General features: G+C 37.1%; 1 protein-coding gene across 1 annotated transcript in view; it reads left to right on the top strand.

Annotated features, from left to right (window-relative positions):
* Positions 1-19,801, top strand: part of TSBP1 (testis expressed basic protein 1) — a 65,345-nt gene that overhangs the window by 11,109 nt on the left and 34,435 nt on the right. Inside the window, exons 10-23 of the mRNA XM_040249037.1 lie at positions 3,886-3,906; positions 6,491-6,529; positions 7,084-7,104; positions 8,837-8,857; positions 9,620-9,640; positions 10,196-10,216; positions 10,817-10,837; positions 12,433-12,453; positions 12,895-12,915; positions 14,824-14,844; positions 18,264-18,287; positions 18,924-18,947; positions 19,262-19,285; positions 19,753-19,773. Of these exons, the coding sequence (XP_040104971.1) occupies positions 3,886-3,906; positions 6,491-6,529; positions 7,084-7,104; positions 8,837-8,857; positions 9,620-9,640; positions 10,196-10,216; positions 10,817-10,837; positions 12,433-12,453; positions 12,895-12,915; positions 14,824-14,844; positions 18,264-18,287; positions 18,924-18,947; positions 19,262-19,285; positions 19,753-19,773 (321 nt within the window). The remainder of the gene's footprint in view (positions 1-3,885; positions 3,907-6,490; positions 6,530-7,083; positions 7,105-8,836; positions 8,858-9,619; positions 9,641-10,195; positions 10,217-10,816; positions 10,838-12,432; positions 12,454-12,894; positions 12,916-14,823; positions 14,845-18,263; positions 18,288-18,923; positions 18,948-19,261; positions 19,286-19,752; positions 19,774-19,801) is intronic.

Raw genomic sequence — 19,801 nt, 5'->3', positions numbered from 1 at the left:
TTTGTTGTGGCTACTGTCTATCACAACAGTAGGTTTCCTCAGATATATTCTGACTTCTGTCTGTGAGCTCACTGGTTATCATCTGTTTGAGTTTCTCATAAATCTTTGTTGTATAACAATTCTATTACTGCACAGACTTTATAGGCCAGTTTTTATAAGTTTATACATGCTTAGTTTCTTCCTTGCATGAGGGATTCAAATGTGGGCTCTATACCTGAACTCAGCTTACACTGAAGTTCTACCATTCCTGATGACTCCATTTCCAAAAATGGCCTGGTGCAAACAGGTCACTTCCTGGCATACACCACCTAACCAACAGGTGAGAATTAATGGTGGCCTTTTCACAGATTGAGCTTTTGTGAGACTTAGATATACAAGAAGACTAGTCCCAGGCTCTTAAAATGCATAACACACATGGCCTTCATTTTTGTTTCTGATCAGCTGTTGACATCCCGGCCTCCTGTTAAGATACACAAGTGATGAAACTTCCAATTAACTATCCAAAGTATGGACTACCTCTTGATATATTATTCTAGGAGACTTTTTTTCCTAGTTTTCAAACTCAGCTCTACATTTTAAATTTTTAAGAAATATTATGCCCAACTTTTCCAAGTGATTAGAGAAGCAGGTAAAATATCCATCTTGACAGTGAGCCTTGACATTTTATCTTCTAATGTTCAGGTACATCCTGTCTTTTCTTGTTATGCAGCATTCTCATAGGACACAAATGATTTTGAAATGGAAACCCTTTGTTGAAGCAGTTATATAGTAATAATTTTGTGCAACAAAGGATCTTTCAAAGGAGAAAATAAGACAAAGAAAATTAAGGAGAGGGAAAAGGAAGAAGAGGAGAGACAAGAAGGAACAAGGGAAAGGACAAAAGCAGCAGGATCAGAAATGAAAGAAGACATGGAGGCAGGAAAGTTTCCATGGTCTGAGAAACTATTAATCCCCAAAATGATGTTATTCTTTTAATAAAAGAAATTAAATGATGGATTGCATAGATCTTGCGATCCTGTCCTATCTTAAAACTATTACTGATAGAATAAATAAAATCTAAAGTTCATACCCAAAAAGCAAATCCATAGATGGATATCCATCTTCCCACCAGATGGCACTGCAACTGATAATAGAAAAGGGAATGTGACCTCTTTCCATAACTTCTTCCTAACATAGTAGCTATAGAATCTAAGTTCTCCCTGAGACACACTATCTTCTTTTTCTGCTTTCTTTTAGCACTGTCTCAATCCAATACTGGTAAGTTCCTTTCAGTTTAGTCGCTCAGTCATGTTCGACTCTTTGTGACCCCATGGATTGCAGCACGCCAGGCTTCCCTGTCCATCACCAAATCCTGGAGCTTACTCAAACTCATGTCCATTGAGTCAGTGATGCCATCCAACCATCTCATCCTCTGTTGTCCCCTTTTCCTTCCATCTTAAATCTTTCCCAGAATCAGTGTCTTTTCCAATGAGTCCATTCTTCACATCAGGTGGCCAAAGTATTGGAGTTTCACCTACAGCATCAGCCCTTCTAATGAATATTCAGGACTGATTTCCTTTAGGATTGACTGATTTAATCTTCTTGCAGTCCAAGGGACTCTCAAGAGTCTTCTCCAACACCACAGTTCAAAAGCATCAATTCTTCAATGCTCAACTTTCTTTATAGTCCAACTCTCACATCCATACATGACTACTGGAAAAACCAGAGCTTTGACTAGACGGACATTTGTCTGCAAGTAATGTCTCTGCTTTTTAATATGTTGTCTAGGTTGGTCATAGCTTTTCTTCCAAGGAGCAAACGCCTTTTAATTTCATGGCTGCAGTCACAAACTGCAGTGATTTTGGAGCCCCCCAAAATATAAAGTCTGTCTCTGTTTCCACTGTTTCCCCATCTATTTGCCATGAAGTGATGGGACTGGAAGCCAGGATCTTAGTTTTCTGAATGTTGAGTTTTAAGCCAACTTTTTCACTGTCCTCTTTCACTTTCATCAAGAGGCTCTTCAGTCCTTCTTCGCTTTCTGCCATAAGGGTGGTGTCATCTGCATATCTGAGGTTATTGATATTACTCCAGGCAATCTTGATTCCAGCTTGCGCTTCATCCAGCCTGGCATTTCACATGATGTACTCTGCATATAAGTTAAATAAGCAGTTTACATTTTCTTTACATCTACCATTTACATTTACCAGGTACTTTACATCTTCTTAATAACCCTATGAAATAGACATTATTACAAATGCTCTATTTTAAGTGAACAAACTTAGGTGCAAAAAAAGAGTTAAGCAGTTTGTGCAGGGTCACACAGCTAGCAAGTAAATGAATGAGGATGTAAATTCAAGCATTCTAGCACCTAATACCCCACAGTACCTAAACAGAACTAATTAGGGCCCCATTTTAAAGAGTTTCATGAGAATTATGTGCTTTTTAAATCAATTAATTCAGACTTTTGTAGGTTTTTATTTTTCCTCAATGTCTATTCCAAGAATCTTATTTAAGTCTTCTTTCTATTTCTCAATTCAAGAAACAGAAATGAGAGCAACTGAGTAAAAACAAAGGAGAACACAGGGCAACTAAAGAAAGTTTAGCTAAGACTAAGGTCTTCCAAGCTCCCTGAAGAGTTTCAACCTTTACAAAGACTGAAAAGAAAGAGTAGATGGCCTCCATGCTCATCACTTGTCCTAAACATTTTTCTGGGCTTCAGTCACAGCACCAAAGCACAGGATCTTTAAAAACCTGTGACCAAATCTCACCACAGGTGGAACAGAGAATTAGGTGCTCCCTCAGGAGGGGAGGGTGAGAGTCTTTTTCTCATGCTTCTCTTCAAAAAGGAATTAACTCTAACGTTTTTAAGGAGCTGACCTCAAGGATTTATCTCTGTGTCCATTTAACGGAGCTCAGGGATTGAGCATGTTCCCAGTTGTTTCTCCACCATGAAGAATGTCAGCCCTTTTGCTTCTCCATTATCGAAGATTTTATCAGTTAACGATGAAAGGTCCAGGAATATAGGACTTCAGTCTGTGAATTCAGACTAAGTAAATCATTAAAAGTTGAGCCAAAAAGTGTTGTTAAACCCTATTATTTTAGAGATTCATTAAATAAGGTCCTGAAAGATAATGAAAATTATCAAATTTCATATAGCAATTTAAAATTTAACAAAGCAAGTAAGACAAATGCTTATCTTTTCTGCACTGAATATAGTGAGGATTCACTATATATTATTCTAGTTTGTATGTTACCTTACTGTCATAATTATTATCATTAATAATTATCACAAGCTTTCTCTATAACTTATTTTATAAGAACACTCCAAAGATCAATGGAAAAGAATAGAAAAAAAAATGAGTTTACAAGTAGGAAAGAAATTACTTTTTAAAAGAATATTCCAGGAAGAATAGAAAGAGGAGAAAATTGAGTGGGGTACAGAGGAAAGTGCACTAACTTAGAGACAGAGACACTGGAGGCTAAAACTGCCTATAATTTTTCGGATATTCAGGCACAGACCTTTGCCTCTCTTGGTCTTGGTTTTCTTTTTCATAAAAGTAACTGGCCTGTCTTTGGTTCTTGAAGCTATCACATTTTGGAGAGGATACTTTCCAAACTGAAAAGAGAAAAGTGTAAGGGATGGAAAATAGGGGAAATAAAAGATGCTGAATAGAATCATTATATTGGGAATATAGTAAGTTTGAATTCTCTGCAAAAAATTTCCACTCCTGGATAGCGTCCAAGAGGAAAGAAGATTCGAGACTTAAAGATTCAAGAGGTGTGGTAACTTGTACCTACTGGAGAATGGAGGGTCTAATGTACAGTTTCTGGAAAGACTTGGGAAATAAGTGGATTATTTAAATAATTAATTCTAGACTGATTTGAATATTTTCTATTGTTCTTTAGTTTTACCACAAGAATCTGTGAGTAAGTTTTCTTTTTGTTTCAAAATCTGGTTTGTAAGAGCTCTATATAAAATGAGAGGAGATAAAATCATGTGAACTGAATTGCAGCCTAAAAAATTTAGTAAACCTGTGATTTTAAAATGTTGTTCTGGGGACTGCCCTGGTGGTCCAGTGGTTAAGACTCTGCACTTTCACTTCAGGAGACACAGGTTTGATCCCTGGTCAGGGAATTAAGATCTTACATGCCATGCAGCACGGTAAAAAAAAAAAAAAAATTTAATATGTTTTGTAGGGCTCCTATATTAGGCAGAGGTAATCTCCCTGTCTTATCTGTTCCCTGCTTTAGAGTGACCAGGCTGAGGCTCACAATTCTCCACCTCTGTTTCATTAATTATCTTATCTATGTCATATAAAATGCCACCTGTAGATGTATTTTGTTTGAACAGCATAGAATTATTTTAAGTTTTGTATTTTGTGTTTTTAAATAGGGTGTGCATTTTTCAAGTGGCCAACATCCTCACTAGCCCCATAACTAACATTCATAATTCGTGAGAACTTCTGGCTCCTAACAGCAACTAAGTTTGTGATGCCCACAAAGATAACCAGTATTGGATTTCTGTCCAATATGGAAAATTTAACACTTTCTAAGAGAACTAATCCTGACATTTTCATTAAGAAGAGTAACTATTCTCAAACCACATTCTTAATTAAAAAAAAAAAAACACATAGTAGTACTTGGGCAAGATACTCATGTCATCATTTTTTAGCTACTTCTCCACTCCGAAAGTCAGTAAGTGGTTATCTTTCATTGTCCTACTTATTGTCTTCACCTAGACAAGGCCACAAAACTCAGCTTAAAATTTTCCTGTCCTCATTATTCTATAGTACTTTAGAATAGAAATATAAATAGGAATAGAAATATATGATATGCATGCCACCTCTGTTCACACTTTTGCTGGTGGCAGACTTCAATAATGGATCATAGTTCTCTTTCCTGCTCATTCCTGCTCAGCCCACGTGCAACCTAAAATTTTCCTAATCTCCAGGGAGTTGCTACTTAGAATTAGCATACAACCCATATTCTTAACAATATATGTATTTTTAAACTACCTTTATTTGGTAATGGACATGACATGTTACTTTAATTTATACCATTTAGAAAAACTGACATCTCTTCCCAAATGCTGAAGTAGATCTCATCGTTTATGGAAAAAGCTATTATTTCCCACCTAACATAAAAAGTAAATAAACAAAAACAGTCATAAATATGCAAATGAAAACAAAGATTTACTATATAGCACTGAGGATTATAGCCATTATCTTGTAATAACTTTTAATGGAGCATAATATGTAAAATACTGAATCACTATGCCATATACCTGAAACTAATGTATTTTAAATCAACTATCTTCAATAAGTATAGTTGGGTTTCCTTGGTGGCTCAGACAGTAAAGCATCTGCCTGCAATGTGAGAGACCGGGGTTCAATCTCTGGGTCAGGAAGATCCCCTGGAGAAGGAAATGGCAATCCACTCTAGTACTCTTGCCTGGAAAATTCCATGGATGGAGGAGCCTGGCATGATACAGTCAATGGGATAGCAAAAAGTCATACATGACCGAGCAACTTCACTTTATACTTCAATAAAAAAAGAAAAAGAAATTGTAAACTTTGCAACTCACAATATTTCCTACTAAATATAATTGTTTAAATAAGACTTCAGCACTCAAACAGTGATAAACAAAGAGAAATAAAAATACATAAACAACAAAGAGTTGAATAGGTTAGAAAAAAAAAAAAGGACAAGCTGAGGAAAGTAATAGGGAGCAAGAATATCACTGAAAATCTCTAAAACAGGAAAGTTAAAGACCAAAGTAGGTTCTAAGTCCAAGTCATAATTATATATATATGCAAAACCTTGGGAATTCCATGAAAATATTAACTCATTTCATTAAAATATTTTGGTTCAGTAAAGAGACTTTTGGCATCTGAAAATAAGATGGGTTTTTCAAGCCAAAAACAACAGTTAAGAGACTGCAAGGTAACTAAGGAAAACAAAAGGATAGTTTGTAAAATCACACAGATTAATAAATCAGAAAAACATACTGAAATGCTCATAATTATGTCCTGTCACCAACATTCAGAACTTTCTAAATGACAGTAAGAAATAAAAGAGAGAAGAAAGTAGAAGAAAGGTAAAATAAAGCAGAATACCTTAAATGCAGTGAAAACTTACTATTTTGCAGAATTTCATTCTTTATAGTCACTGAATATTTCTTTCCATAACATTTCTATTAGAACTTTTCAGCTTTCCTATCCATTATTATGCTTGCTTTTTCACTGCAACATTGCAATGTATGTAAGACAGGAGATATGATTTCCATTTTAAAAATTAGAAAATTAATGCTTCAAAGGTTTAGTGACTTACCCAGTCAAAGAGCTAGAAAGTAGCAAAGCTAGGACTCTCTAATAGTGGATCTTTAACCTCAAGGGTATTTGTACCTTATGCCCTCTGAAAGTCTAAATCTAAGTGGGATTATATTTGTCAATTTCCTTTCTCTTTTGGTTAAACATTTATTCCTCAAAGTTCTTGTCAATTTTCATCATAGGTGATACAAATGACTTAAAAGCAACTCCAGAACTTTTAGGTAAGTTTCTCCTCAACTCAGTTGTTTCCATCTTTTACAAAGTGCCTACTTCTGTGGGACTGGCTGGGGGGCGGGGGGAGTGCCTACTATTAGGGGACTGCGGGGGAGGGAGTTGAGGAGGCACATAAAGATGGAAGAAAGAGAACAATTACTCATTATTTTATTGCTCTCCTTTCTGGTATGAGGAACTTGATGTTGATTTCAGGATCCCCCTAAGTAACTAATGATTTTCTTATTTTGCAAAGTAGAAATTCCGCTAATGAAAAATAAAGTAATTAACCAAAACGTAAAACAAAATCCCCAGTTCGATGGGGTCATTTAGCAAAAACAAACCTTTAGAAGGATCTGACAGCAAGATGACTTTAAAAATTGAGAATACAAAAAATAATTGAGGAAAATATGATCTTATTGGATTCCTAAGGAAAAGGGTCGAGGGAGATACAGATTCACCTTCTTACTGCCCTCCATGTAAATCTGATATGTAGTAAATGCTTATTCTGAAACTCCATGAAATGTACATTCTTCAGTCAAACTTTTTTATGTTTACATTTTAGCTGGCACTGTAGGACCCATAAGTAAGTTCTTTTTCTGTATTTTAATCCTCCTGTGTTTTGCATCACTATACTGCTAGAATATGTCAGACACTCCTATCCCTGAATGTTTTTAACCCCTCCTGCACAATTTGTTAATTCCTTTCTCTTTATTCACTAATATTATTTTAACAAGCTAGGTTCCTCTGTGAGGAAGTACTGTCAGTTTTAATTATATAAAAATTTTGAGATTCAGTGGCAGAGGGAATTATTAGAAAAGTAAGAAGTTTCCTTTCTAAAAATCCCAGTAACACTCAGAGGATACGGATAGTGAGTTCCAATTGGCTGACCTAGGATACCCAGGATATTGTTGACAGTTGTGTGGAATTTAGCTGCCGTCTATGGGGTCACACAGAGTCAGACACGACTGAAGCAACTTAGCAGCAGCAGCAGCAGCTATTATCAGAGTAAATCTGGAAGAAGTGTCCAGATAGCATCTTAAATGATATAACCAAACATTTCTGGTAGAAGCACTGGGGGAGAATAAAGACTGAGAGATAAGAGAGAGGCAGTTGATTTAGAAACGAAAAAAAAAGAAGGGTGGGGTAAAAGGAGAGGGCAATGTACAAATGCTCTGAAACTTTACCAGTCCTTTACAACCTTGCTGTATAAAGTGAGTCCAAGGACCTGTGTTGGCATCACCTTGGAGTTTATGAGAAATGCGGAATCTCAGCCTAACACCCATTCTCAGGACTATTAAATCAGAATCTGCTTTTTAACAAGATCCCCAAGTGATTTGTATGCACAGTAAAGTTTAGAACTATTGCTTTACAGAGTTTCAATCCTTTTGCATTTGGAAAGGAAATAAAGAGTTGAGTTTAACTAGTTCCTCAATCTCTAAAGATTCTCCACACAAGAGTAGCCTTAAAGCCAATAATAAGAAAGATGAAACTCAAAGAGGTTTGATTAATTTCCTAACACATCTCTATCCATCACTCCTGAAGATGTTCAGAACTTGAGCACTTGGGCAGTGCCAACCCTGAAGGGAGGAGGAAGAAGAACAATTTTAGGAGTTAGGGCTCATGGCAAATCACATCCTGTGTCTACTCCTTCTGGAGCGTTTATGCACACAAAACATGATTAAGATAATCAAAATGCAATCTTCAAGCATAAATACTGGACAGGTGCCACAAAAGTGCACCTAGGCGGTATAGAGGGGTACATGTGTATGTGTGTAAAAGAGAAGGCTGTTATTGCTAAGCATGGGTATCTCATGCCTCAATCTCTTTAGCCCCCAATTATATCTATGAATGTCTTGAGTCTATCTAGAAGTTTCTATTCCTTCTTAGACACTAAGATATTGAAGACTAAGTTAATCTGTTGACTAAGGGAACCAAGGTCACTTAAAAGAGACAGAAATTTCCACTTCCTCCTTCAGAAGATGAGGCTATGGTTTCTAGCTAAACAAGTTCAAATTAGCCCAGCTGGAGGAAGAACAATGGCCTGTAATCTACAGAGCTACAAATAGGGCACCCCCTGGGGAAGGAACACTGACCACTGCACCCTTGCAGCTCCAGCTGCCAGAGCCAGTAGTCCTGGGATCCTCCAAGAAGGAGAATGAAGAATAAACCTCATTTATTTTTCCAGTGAAGTGGAAATTTTAGTCCTGGTGTCTATACTTCTGATGTTTTCCCAGAAATAATTTCAATGAAAATTGCATTTTCCTACGCCAAAACACCATTCTAATTAGTTCTGTCTTGTTTTTCTCATATTTTAGCTGGAACTATTGGCCCAATAAGTGAGTTCCTTTTCTGTTTCCTAATTCTGACACTCTTTGGTCTTCTGTGGGATAGGGGACCCTCTCTTCATCCTGTTTCCATTTCTACATTTCTAGGCTTTCCCAGTCATGCTACTTGATTGAATTTGAATCTCCTGATGCCTAAGCTATCAGAAAGATACCTTGAATCGTAACTGAGTTTAAGACAAAGGAAAGCCAAATAATTTATATTTAAAATAATGACCAGGAAAAAATTCTCTGAGTTATGATCAAAATAATCAAAACTGTTATTTATGGGTTTTTCCTAAATTGAGGGAAGAACTACAAGAAAAACAGGTAGTTCTAGGAGAAAGCAAACGAATAAGCATGGTGAAGACAAAGGAAGAGATGGTGATGAAAAAAAGATAAAGGAACTGACATCTACCAATTCCTAAATAGTTAGAGTCCTTTGAGACAGCTGAAAGGTAGAGAAAAGAGGAAAACAGAAGAGGGAGAGGGATGAGGGTGAAGGAGAAGAGATAACTACCTTCAGACTAGGTTCTATACGTTCTTCTCTGCCATAGATTTATCACTTAAGATGAATGCTAAAAAAAATAAAAATAAAAAACAAAAAAAATAAAATAAATAAATAAATAAAAATAAAAAATAAAAAAAGATGAATGCTGAACAATTTGATCCAGTGGGTGGATTATGGGTCTTCCTGGGTTCTTAAAAATAATATTAGTGGCATAAGAATTCAATTAACATCAAACCACACCAATTTCCTTCCTCTCTGCATTTCAGTGCAATTCACAGCACCTATTCGTAAGTACTGAACTTGTTTATCTACTCTGGTTCCTTTGATATCTGACCTACAGGTCTTTAGAACTGATCTGCCCTTTTTCTTGATATCATGCTTCTTGACTCCCCTAGTATTCTTATCACAGTTTCCAAAAAAGCTCTGAATGAAGTAGAGCTTCTATGGGCTAATGTAAGAAAGTAGAAAAGAAAAGGACCCTCTTAGCAGCAGTCCTAATGCTGTCAGCAAGGGAAGGTTCACTTTTCAAATAACAGTAAGTCCCTAAAGGAATGAGGGAAAAAAAGAAAAAATTCTAAGAAAAAAAGAGGCATTACAAATTAGCGGGAATGAGTCTTTCCAAATCCTCTAAAGAGTTTCAATCAACACTGAAAAGGGAAGGCCTCCATTCCTGTAGGTCTCCTAGGTTGTGCAACAGGAAGCCTATCCAAGGACTGCCATACACGCAACCTTTGATCTCCCTGGGGTTTTCATTATGACACTCCCTCTAGAGTAAGTGTTGGAGAATGGGTATCTTTCACAGTTGTGCAACATACTGATCTCTCTCTCTCTCTGTTTCTCAGCTGGAGCTACAGGACCTATCAGTAAGTTTTCTAGTTCTTCACTGTAGAGCATTTTAATTGCCTTTGGTATATTAAGGATCCTCCCTTGGATTCCACATTAGGACTTCAGGGGTTTGGGGGTCCACATTTTCGTGACCTTTCAATTTTCTTCTACCAAGCATTTCTGCAAGTTATTAATGATTCTGTGAATGTACATTCCTCTGCTAAATACAAGCTATAAAGTAAAAGACAAACACTTGTAGAAGGTTTCCAAAGACTTGTCAACATCATACCAAGGACTTTTAAAACCAGAATGAGATGAAGTGAAATGAAACAAGGGAGAAAGGAAGATAACCAAGTTTAAATGGAGAAGAATTTTTCCAGTCCTCTACAGAGATTTTAATAGACCACCAGGGTAATCTCTCTTTACTACTTACCCTCTCAGTGGATCCATTAGATAAGGAACTCTTATATATAATAGATTTTCTTACCGTTCCAGCAAGAAAGGCAACAGCCCCACTACCCAACTGCAGCTTTCCCCAAGTTTGGTGGTACAGAGTCTTACTAGGGAACACAAACCAGAACCTGAAAGCACCTCCTCAGTTCTTTTCACTTCTTTTCTTCTTTTTTATTCTTTTATAGAGCTCTCTCAAAAGACCATTGGTAAGTCACCTAAGTCTCAAATTATAACACCTTTTAATCCTTTATAATGCTTAAAACATCAGTCAATTTTTATTTCAATGATTCATGCCTACAGACTCCAGGAACAAGTGTTTCCACTGCCTCATTATCCCACCCAGAATTCCTAAAGGTTGGATTCACCCAGATTCTGCAATAAAAGATATTAACTATGAAGCTGAAAAACAAAGTTTTAAAAAAAAAAAAGTCACCTAAGGATGGTCTTCTGTGAGCTGTTCCCGCTTTAGTACACAATCTAGCTCTTTAAAACCAGTATGTAATAAAAATTTAGAACATAGCTTCTAAACTTCTTCCTTTCTGTGCATGTAATCTTTCATGTACTTTCATAGTACATTATCTAATCTTCATTTTGTTAAAAAAAGAAAAGAAATTTTAAGATTCTTTTCATTTCTAACTACTCTGAAAAGTTCTCTCCAGGATAGGTAGATTCTATTTCACCAACTTTTAGCAACTTGCCCTGTTGCATTTTTCCATAGAAACATTATAAATAATGGTTAGGCTTCAAGATACAATTATCTATAATTATATGCTTATAAACAAGAGCAAACAGTCATAGCTTCACACACTGGATTATAGTATTTCTAGCAAAAACTGAAAATATTTTTAAATTATAAAATTAAAGAAATATGATTTTAGGTTCCTCTATGCTCATTTGACAAAACAAACATGAGTCTTGTATTTGTATCTAGTCACATTCTTTGAATGATTCTTATAATGCTTTATGACGTTTCTAAATCTCAAATGCATTATGTTGTTGGATTCAATGGTGGTAGGTAAAGCAGATATTATACCCATTCCTCTTCTGCTAGAGTAATCTTGACAATGGTCCGTGCAGATGTCTAAAGAGATCCCATAAGAAAATGCCTAAACACATGGGCACTACACTCAAGGAAGCCCAAAGCCATGGCTTTCTAATAGGTATTTATACTTCTCCCAGTTCAGATGCAGTTCACTGTTCAAGGATCATCCTTGTGTAAAACCAATGTTGCCAAGTACATGGCAGATTTACAATCTTTATCAGGTCACCAAAGGATCAGAGCTAGAAAATCAACTGAAGGCTAAATTCTCATTAAAAACTGAAGACTTTGTTGACACTTTATCCACAGACACTAAAACTAATTAAGGCAGTCTTTGACCCTTTATCAGCCTCCAGTAAGCTGGAAGCTGTGAGAAGACAGGACCCTTATCTTCCTACCCTAATACCTACTCCTAGAATATATTAGCTGGTCAGAAATACTTTAGTGTACAGGGTGGTCCCTTGAAAAGGCAGTATCTTCTGTTACTGATAGGAAAGAAAAGTATAAAGTTTCGCATTTCTTTACTGTCTCCTTGGTTGACAAGGATCCTAGGAAACCCTTACCTCAGGCTGAAATATTGCAGTATATTTGAATATCCCTTTTGTTCTATAGTTAACCAAGCTCCCTGATGTTCTCATTACTGATACAACTTCCTCTCCCATACTCTACCTCTCCAAGTCTCATCCCTAAATAAAATTCATTAAAAGATGTATTCTTCATCTGAACATCCATACTCATTTGTCAATTTGAATTTCTTTTTAGTGCAAACTCCAGGACCTATTGGTAAGTTGCCCATATGTATGTATATACATATATATTAATAAGATACATATGTACATTAATAAGGATGATGTAAGAAATGATGAAGAAGACAATAGAAAGATGGCTCAGAGAGGGATAAAAAATGATGTGAAGAAAAAATATGAGGCAAATGGAGAGAAGAGAATATAATTAAGATTTTACCATAAACTCTTGGAAAGGCAATGATGAAATGGTTATCTTGCCAACTAAAACAGGGTTACAAATCTCCTAGAGGAAGATGCGATTCTTATGAAAAGGCTATAGTCCAGCAGCAGTGCAGTAAAAAATATTTAATCTTGAAAACTGGGATTTAGTTATTCCAGGGAAACCATTTTCATTGCTCTCCTTTGAAAAACATCAATGGTACACATGTGTTTTTCATGTTTAACAAGTACAATAATTTATGTTTATTTCTGTTTTTAGTACAATATACTGGACCCAGTGGTAAGTCCCTTACCTATTTCTTTCCTCTGGTGTTTTACAATGTCTAAAGGGCCTGTTTCCTGTCTTAAATGTATCTATTGCCAGAAGGACAGTGGTTTTAGACATGTTTTCATGCTTTCCAGTTTCTACCTGCCTAGAATTTTCCAGGGCTATTTTTTATAGAAAAGGAATAAGAAAATTCCATCAATAATGATCAGCAGTGGCTTCTAAAACAATATAACATTTTCTAATGGGACAAAGGAAGAATAATAAGGATGACTTTCCAGTTCTGAAGTGCTTTGTAGTTTATTAAGGGCCTACTCAAAGATAATGGAGACAATGTAAAGACAATGAGAAAAGGCAGGCAATATGTGAAAATAAATGTAAAAGAGGGAAAAGACAATCAAATGTAAACAGATAGAGGTCTTACCAGGTTCCTTCTAGTTTCCAGGAATATTGCTCAGAATCTAGTCTACCCTAGGATCCCTCATCTTTTCCCCCAAGACCTTTTTCTTTCTCAAGTCCCATCCTGCCCAATCACCCCAAACAACCCTCAATACACACACATACACACACACACACACACACACACGCACACACATGAGCTCAGGGAACAGGATATGACAGTAGTTGGGCTGCAATTACAGGAACTGACAGATTCATCAGGTACCTACAAACCACAAGTAGAAGACAGAGGAAGGTTAAGTTTGTCCTGCAACTAGAAAGAGCAAAGCTGGTGTCAAAATCTGGAGTGTCAAAACCAACCCCATGTGATAGAAAATTTTTAGTATGGAAATTAAGTAATAGCATCCCAAAGTTTAAGCCACATAGGAAAAAATTACCAGAAAGCAAGTCAGGTGTACTCAGACATTACTTCAACTAGCTGAGCTTCTACCATGTATCAGAAATGGATGAGCCCTGGGGATAAAGTCATAAATAAGAGAGAGAAAGATGTGGTTGACCTCTGGTGCTGTGGAGTTTACAGTCCTCCAGGATGTCTTGGAAAAAGGAACTCAAAATGTGGTGACTACAGGCAGTCTCCCACACAATCATACTATGACTGCTGAAATGGTTGTTACTTGCCCTGAATGCTTCTTGTTGTGGATGAATACCAGCCATCATTTACTGACTGCTCCCCTAAATCAAGGCTGCCTTTCTCAGTACTTTTTCTATCACCAAGATTTAAAATCTTGAAAGTTCTCATAATTCTTATAAGGGGAAAAAAATCATAAATCAGTTCACCTCAGAGGATCCCACTGTGGCTAAAGGAAGGGCTTCATTGGTCCAAGTCCCCTAATGGTCATGTGTGCCAGAGAATCTATATAGGTACGTCAATTCCCTTTCCCTTCTTTTGCTCCCTGCTTAATTCCCTCTCCCAATGTGTAAACACTTTTAAATATATAGCAATGTTTAAATGAATTATATTGCTACATTCATTCCTTCCTAAGCTTTCCCCTAGATTACACGTGATTTGGAGAATGCACAAAACACATTGATTAATTTCTTAATTAACAAAAGCAAGTGCTCAAGTGGGACTAGGAAAGATAAGCATTTGGAAAAAAACTTTTCAAACCAATCAAAACGTCAGGAAGGAAAAAGACTAGTGAAAATAAGAATGGCAAAACTACACAGAAGTGTGGAAGCACAAGTTTAAGAGTTTATGAACATCTGGAAGTGTTTCTTCTATTTTCAAGACCCAAAAGGAATGGAAAGGATGACCACTTTTCTGCCGCAGGCAGGAGATACAGACCTGAGGATACAAAGCACAGGGGTGGGTGCTTAAGCCCAGACCTTCAGCTAACAGGCAGGTTTCAGAGCTCCCTGCATCCACTCTGCAGTTACTCTTTTTAAGCCTATAATGTGAGAACTGAGTTCTCTTGGTTCTACAAACTAATTTCTCCTTTTTTTTTCCTTCCATTTTTCCACCAGCTGAAACTTCAGAAACGACCTGTAAGTTCCATGCCTGTTCTTACAGTTGCTTTCAGCTTCCTATAGGGTCTGGGTATAGAAATTTACGTTTCCTTATCCCTTGCTCATTCCACTATCTAGCTCTACCTCACACCAGGAATAAATGAATTGAGGGGACTACAATCCCACTTAATAACCTAGAATAAATAATGCAATATATACATATACGTAACATACATTATGGGCTTCTCTGGTGGCTCAGACAGTAAAGAATACACCTGCAATGCAGAAGACCCAGGTTCAATCTTGGGGTAGGGAAGATTCCCTACAGCAGGGGATCGTAATCCACTCCAGTATTCTTACCTGGAGAATTCCATGGACAAAGAAGCCTGGAAGGCTGCAGTCCATGGGATCACAAAGAGTCAGACACGACTGAGCAACTAACACATCAGTTCTGTTCAGTTCAGTCACTCAGTCGTGTCTGACTCCTTGCGACCCCATGAATTGCAGCATGACAGGCCTCCCCATCCATCACCAACTCCCGGAGCCTGCTCAAACTCATGTCTATCGAGTTGGTGATGCCATCCAACCATCTCATCCTCTGTCGTCCCCTTCTCCTCCTGTCCCCAATCCCTCCCAGCATAAGGGTCTTTTCCAATGAGTCAGCTCTTCACATGAGGTGGCCAAAGTATTGGAGTTTCAGCTTCAACATCAGTCCCTCCAATGAACACCCAGGACTGATCTCCTTTAGAATGGACTGGTTGGATCTCCTTGCAGTCCAAGGGACTCTCAGGAGTCTTCTCCAACACCGCAGTTCAAAAGCATCAATTCTTCTGCACTCAGCTTTCTTTATAGTCCAACTCTCACATCCATACATGACCACTGGAAAAACCATAGCCTTGACTAGACAGATATTTGTTGACAAAGTAATGTCTCTGCTTTTGAATATGCTATCTAAGTTGGTCATAACTTTCCTTCCAAGGAGTAAGCGTCTTTTAATTTCATGGCTGCAGTCACCATCAGCAGTGATTTTGGAGCCCAAAAAAATAAAGTTTGACACTGTTTCCACTGTTTCCCCATCTGTTTCCCATGAAGTGATGGGACCAGATGCCATGATCTTCGTTTTCTGAATGTTGAGCTTTAAGCCAACTTTTTCACTCTCTTCTTTCACTTTATCAAGAGGCTTTTTAGTTCCTCTTCACCTTCTGCCATAAGGGTGGTGTCACCTGTGTATCTGGGGTTATTGATATTTCTCCTGGCAATCTTGATTCCAGCTTGTGCTTCTTCTAGCCCAGCGTTTCTCGTGATGTACTCTGCATATAAGTTAAATAAGCAAGGTGACGATATACAGCCTTAAAGTACTTCTTTTCCTATTTGAAACTAGTCTGTTGTTCCATGTCCAGTTCTAACTGTTGCTTCCTGACCTGCATACAGGTTTCTCAAGAGGCAGGTTATGTGGTCTGGTATTCCCATCTCTTTCAGAATTTTCCACAGTTTATTGTGATCCACACAGTCAAAGGCTTTGGCATAGTCAATAAAACAGATGTTTTTCTGGAACTCTCCTGCTTTTTTGATGATCCAGCATATGTTGGCAATTTGATCTCTGGTTCCTCTGTCTTTTCTAAATCCAGCTTGAACATCTGGAAGTTCACGGTTCACGTATTGCTGAAGGCTGACTTGGAAAATTTTGAGCATTCCTTTGCTAGCATGTGAGATGAGTGCAATTGTGCAGTAGTTTGAGCATTCTTTAGCATTTCCTTTCTTTGGGATTGGAATGAAAACTGACCTTTTCCAGTCCTGTGGCCACTGCTGAGTTTTCCAAATTTCCTGGCATATTGAGTGCAGCACTTTCACAGCATCATCTTTCAGGATTTGAAATAGCTCAACTGGAATTCCATCATCTCCACTAGCTTTGTTCGTAGTGATGAGTCCTATGGCCCACTTGACTTCACATTCCAGGATGTCTGGCTCTAGGTGAGTGATCACACCATCGTGATTATCTGGGTCGTGAAGATCTTTTTTGTACAGTTCTTCTGTGTATTCTTGCCACTTCTTCTTAATATCTTCTGCTTCTGTTAGGTCCATACCATTTCTGTCCTTTATCAAGCCCATCATTGCATGAAATGTTCCCTTGGTATCTCTAATTTTCTTGAAGAGATCTCTAGTCTTTCCCATTCTGTTGTTTTCCTCTATTTATTTGCATTGATCACTGAGGAAGGCTTCCTTATCTCTCCTTGCTATTCTTTGGAACTCTGCATTCAGATGCTTGTATCTTTCCTTTTCTCCTTTGCTTTTCACTTCTCTTCACAGCTATTTGTAAGGCCTCTCCAGACAGCCATTTTGCTTTTTTGCATTTCTAACACATACACACATACGTTATATACAAATATATACATACGTAAGGTGTATATATATATATTATATTATATTTTAAAATAGAGGACACTATCTGAAATTCACTGTGACTTGTCAGCAAAGGAGGGAGTATATTTATATGAGTGAAGGAGACCTTGAGAAGGCTGCAGAAAAAGGGAGAAAAATAGTAAAGGCAATACAGTTTAAATTACCAACCCCACTGTAAGATTTTAAGCAGTTGACCAGCCACTGCAAAAAGGGAAGAGATAAGTCATCTCCCAGACTAAGCAGAAGGCAGAATCCTACAATTCAACCTACAAGGTATGATGGCAATTGTATTCCCCACCACAGTGTGCTATAACATCTACAAGGATTTGATTCTTTTTCCACAGATATTTCTGATACTCTCTCTCAGAATAGTAAGAGGAAAAGTAGTTCTTATTTCATCAGCCTTTCCACACTGATTTCTCTCTTTGCTTTTTGGCTTCAAGATCATCCTGTAAGTTTGAATATCTCACTTTCCAAAGGAACCCAGTTGTCTCCAGCAGTATCTAACAGATCTACCTGAACCAAAATTTATCCATCCTTATTGGGACTGGAATAACTTAAAGCTCCCACTTCCTTGACCTTTTATTTTTCCATTATTCAGAATTCCACTAAGTTATTAATAAGTTTCCAGAATGTTCACTGAGTCATATAAAAATAAAGAGCAGGAAAAAAAAATTTCTCCATGGTTCTAAAGATTGTTAGTTAGGGACTTTCCATGCAGAAGAGAAAAATGAGTGAGAGAAAAAGATACAGATAATATTTCTCTTTTTCAGCTAGGTCATTTATATCAGCAATTAGTAAATTGTTTATTTCTCTGCTGTGCACTTATCAAGGTCCAGTAATGTCTATTGGAACTTGAGTTCTGGTATAGGAATTTGAAACTCCTATTTTATTTTCCTTTTTCCTTTTCCATTAACCAGTATTCCATCAGCTGATTATAATTTTTCTGGAAAGTTCAAATGTGTGATCAGAAAAACTTTTTCTGTCTCTGACAGAAAAAATGAATGGAAGAATAAACAAGAAAGGAGTAATAAAAAAATATCTCTGCTTGTTTTCAGCGGAATCAACTCCTCATGCAGTCAGTAAGTCTGTTTGATTGTTTGCCCCAGAGTTTAACTGATTTCAAATGGGGTCCAAAATTCTTTACTTAACCATACTGGAATACAAAGGGCTTGAGGTGCATCTTGTTCTCTTGGAACCTGGCTATCAAAATGCCTCTGGGTTATTTTGACCAGGAAAGGTCTGACACTACTAATTTACATAAAAATGAAGAGGGGAGAAAAAAGTTTTGCTTAGTTATAAAGACCAACAAGAGACTACCTACAGACAATGAAAAAATGATGGGAGAGAAAGGAGGGGATAAGAAGTTTCTAAGACAGTTTTCATTTGGACCTCCTGCCCTACTTAGTCTGTTTTTCCGTATTTGAATTCCAAGATACTTGAGGAAACTTCCCTGACCATATAGGTATTTCAAAGATTAGAAGTAACTGTTTCCTTCATGTCTCACATTCATATTTTCAATAAGTCTCTCAGCTTTTTAATAACTTTGTGGGGGAAAAACAAAAACTCCACTTATTCACATAAAAAATAAAGAGCAGAGAGGAAAGTTTCCCAGCAGTTCAAATGATATGTTACAAGGGACTTCACAAAATGAAAAACATATTGAATGGGGAAAAAGTTGGGGGAAAGATAAAAATTTTCTCGGTTGTGTTTTCTAGATGGACCAGCTCCACAAGCCCTCAGTAAGTCACTCCATGTTTCTTCCACTGCGGGGTTCTATTTCTCCTTTCCCCAGCTGTGCAGGAATTTCTGGGCATAGGGTACATGCTGCTTTAACTAACCACTTACCCTCTCATGGTCAAAATTCCCTTGTTATAAATGATTTTTTGAAAAGTCCAAATCCTGCTGACTTATGTTAAAAGTAAATATTAAGACCGAAGGTAACATTTTTTCCTATTGTTATAATGACCTATCAAGAAGGAACTCCCTTTAAAAATGCAGAGAGGAATACAGTGGGAGAGAAAAAGAGTTGTGACGATATTTTTCTGTCTTTCAGCTTGTCCGCCTTCAATGCTTAGGGGTAAGTTTCATCAGTTTTTCCACTATTTCCTATTGTTATTGTTCTCTACAAGGCCTAGGAACCAGACCTTGTCCTCTTCATTTCTAACTCTGTGTAGCGACCTGAGACTCATAGCTCTCAATTCCCTCTGCCTTCTGCTCATCCAGCTTCTTTCTCTGGGAAATCAACTTATATTTACTTAATTGCAAACATGTATTTACTTTGCATCTCCTATGTGATCAGAACTATATAAGTGCTTTAATTATTAATACTTTACACTATTTAATTCTTAGAGTAACTTCACTGACCTCTCCGTAAAGACTAAGAAACTGAGGCCACATCCTGGCCCAAGAATACACAGTCATAGAACCATAATTTAAACAAAGAGCTATGGAACAAAGTAGCTTCTCCCCTACACAAATATAATTCCTTAAAAAGAAAATTGTTTTTTCAAACAAATATCCACTGATATCTAATTTGTTTTTTAGGTCTGCCCCTGGCACCCATAAGTAAGTATAACATCTCTTTCTCCACTTT

This window comes from Oryx dammah, unplaced genomic scaffold, assembly GCF_014754425.2.
Source record: "Oryx dammah isolate SB20612 unplaced genomic scaffold, SCBI_Odam_1.1 HiC_scaffold_11, whole genome shotgun sequence".
NCBI classification, from domain to species: domain Eukaryota; kingdom Metazoa; phylum Chordata; class Mammalia; order Artiodactyla; family Bovidae; genus Oryx; species Oryx dammah.
The sequence above is the reverse complement of the archived record's forward strand: the minus strand, read 5'-3'. Positions and strand labels throughout refer to the sequence as shown.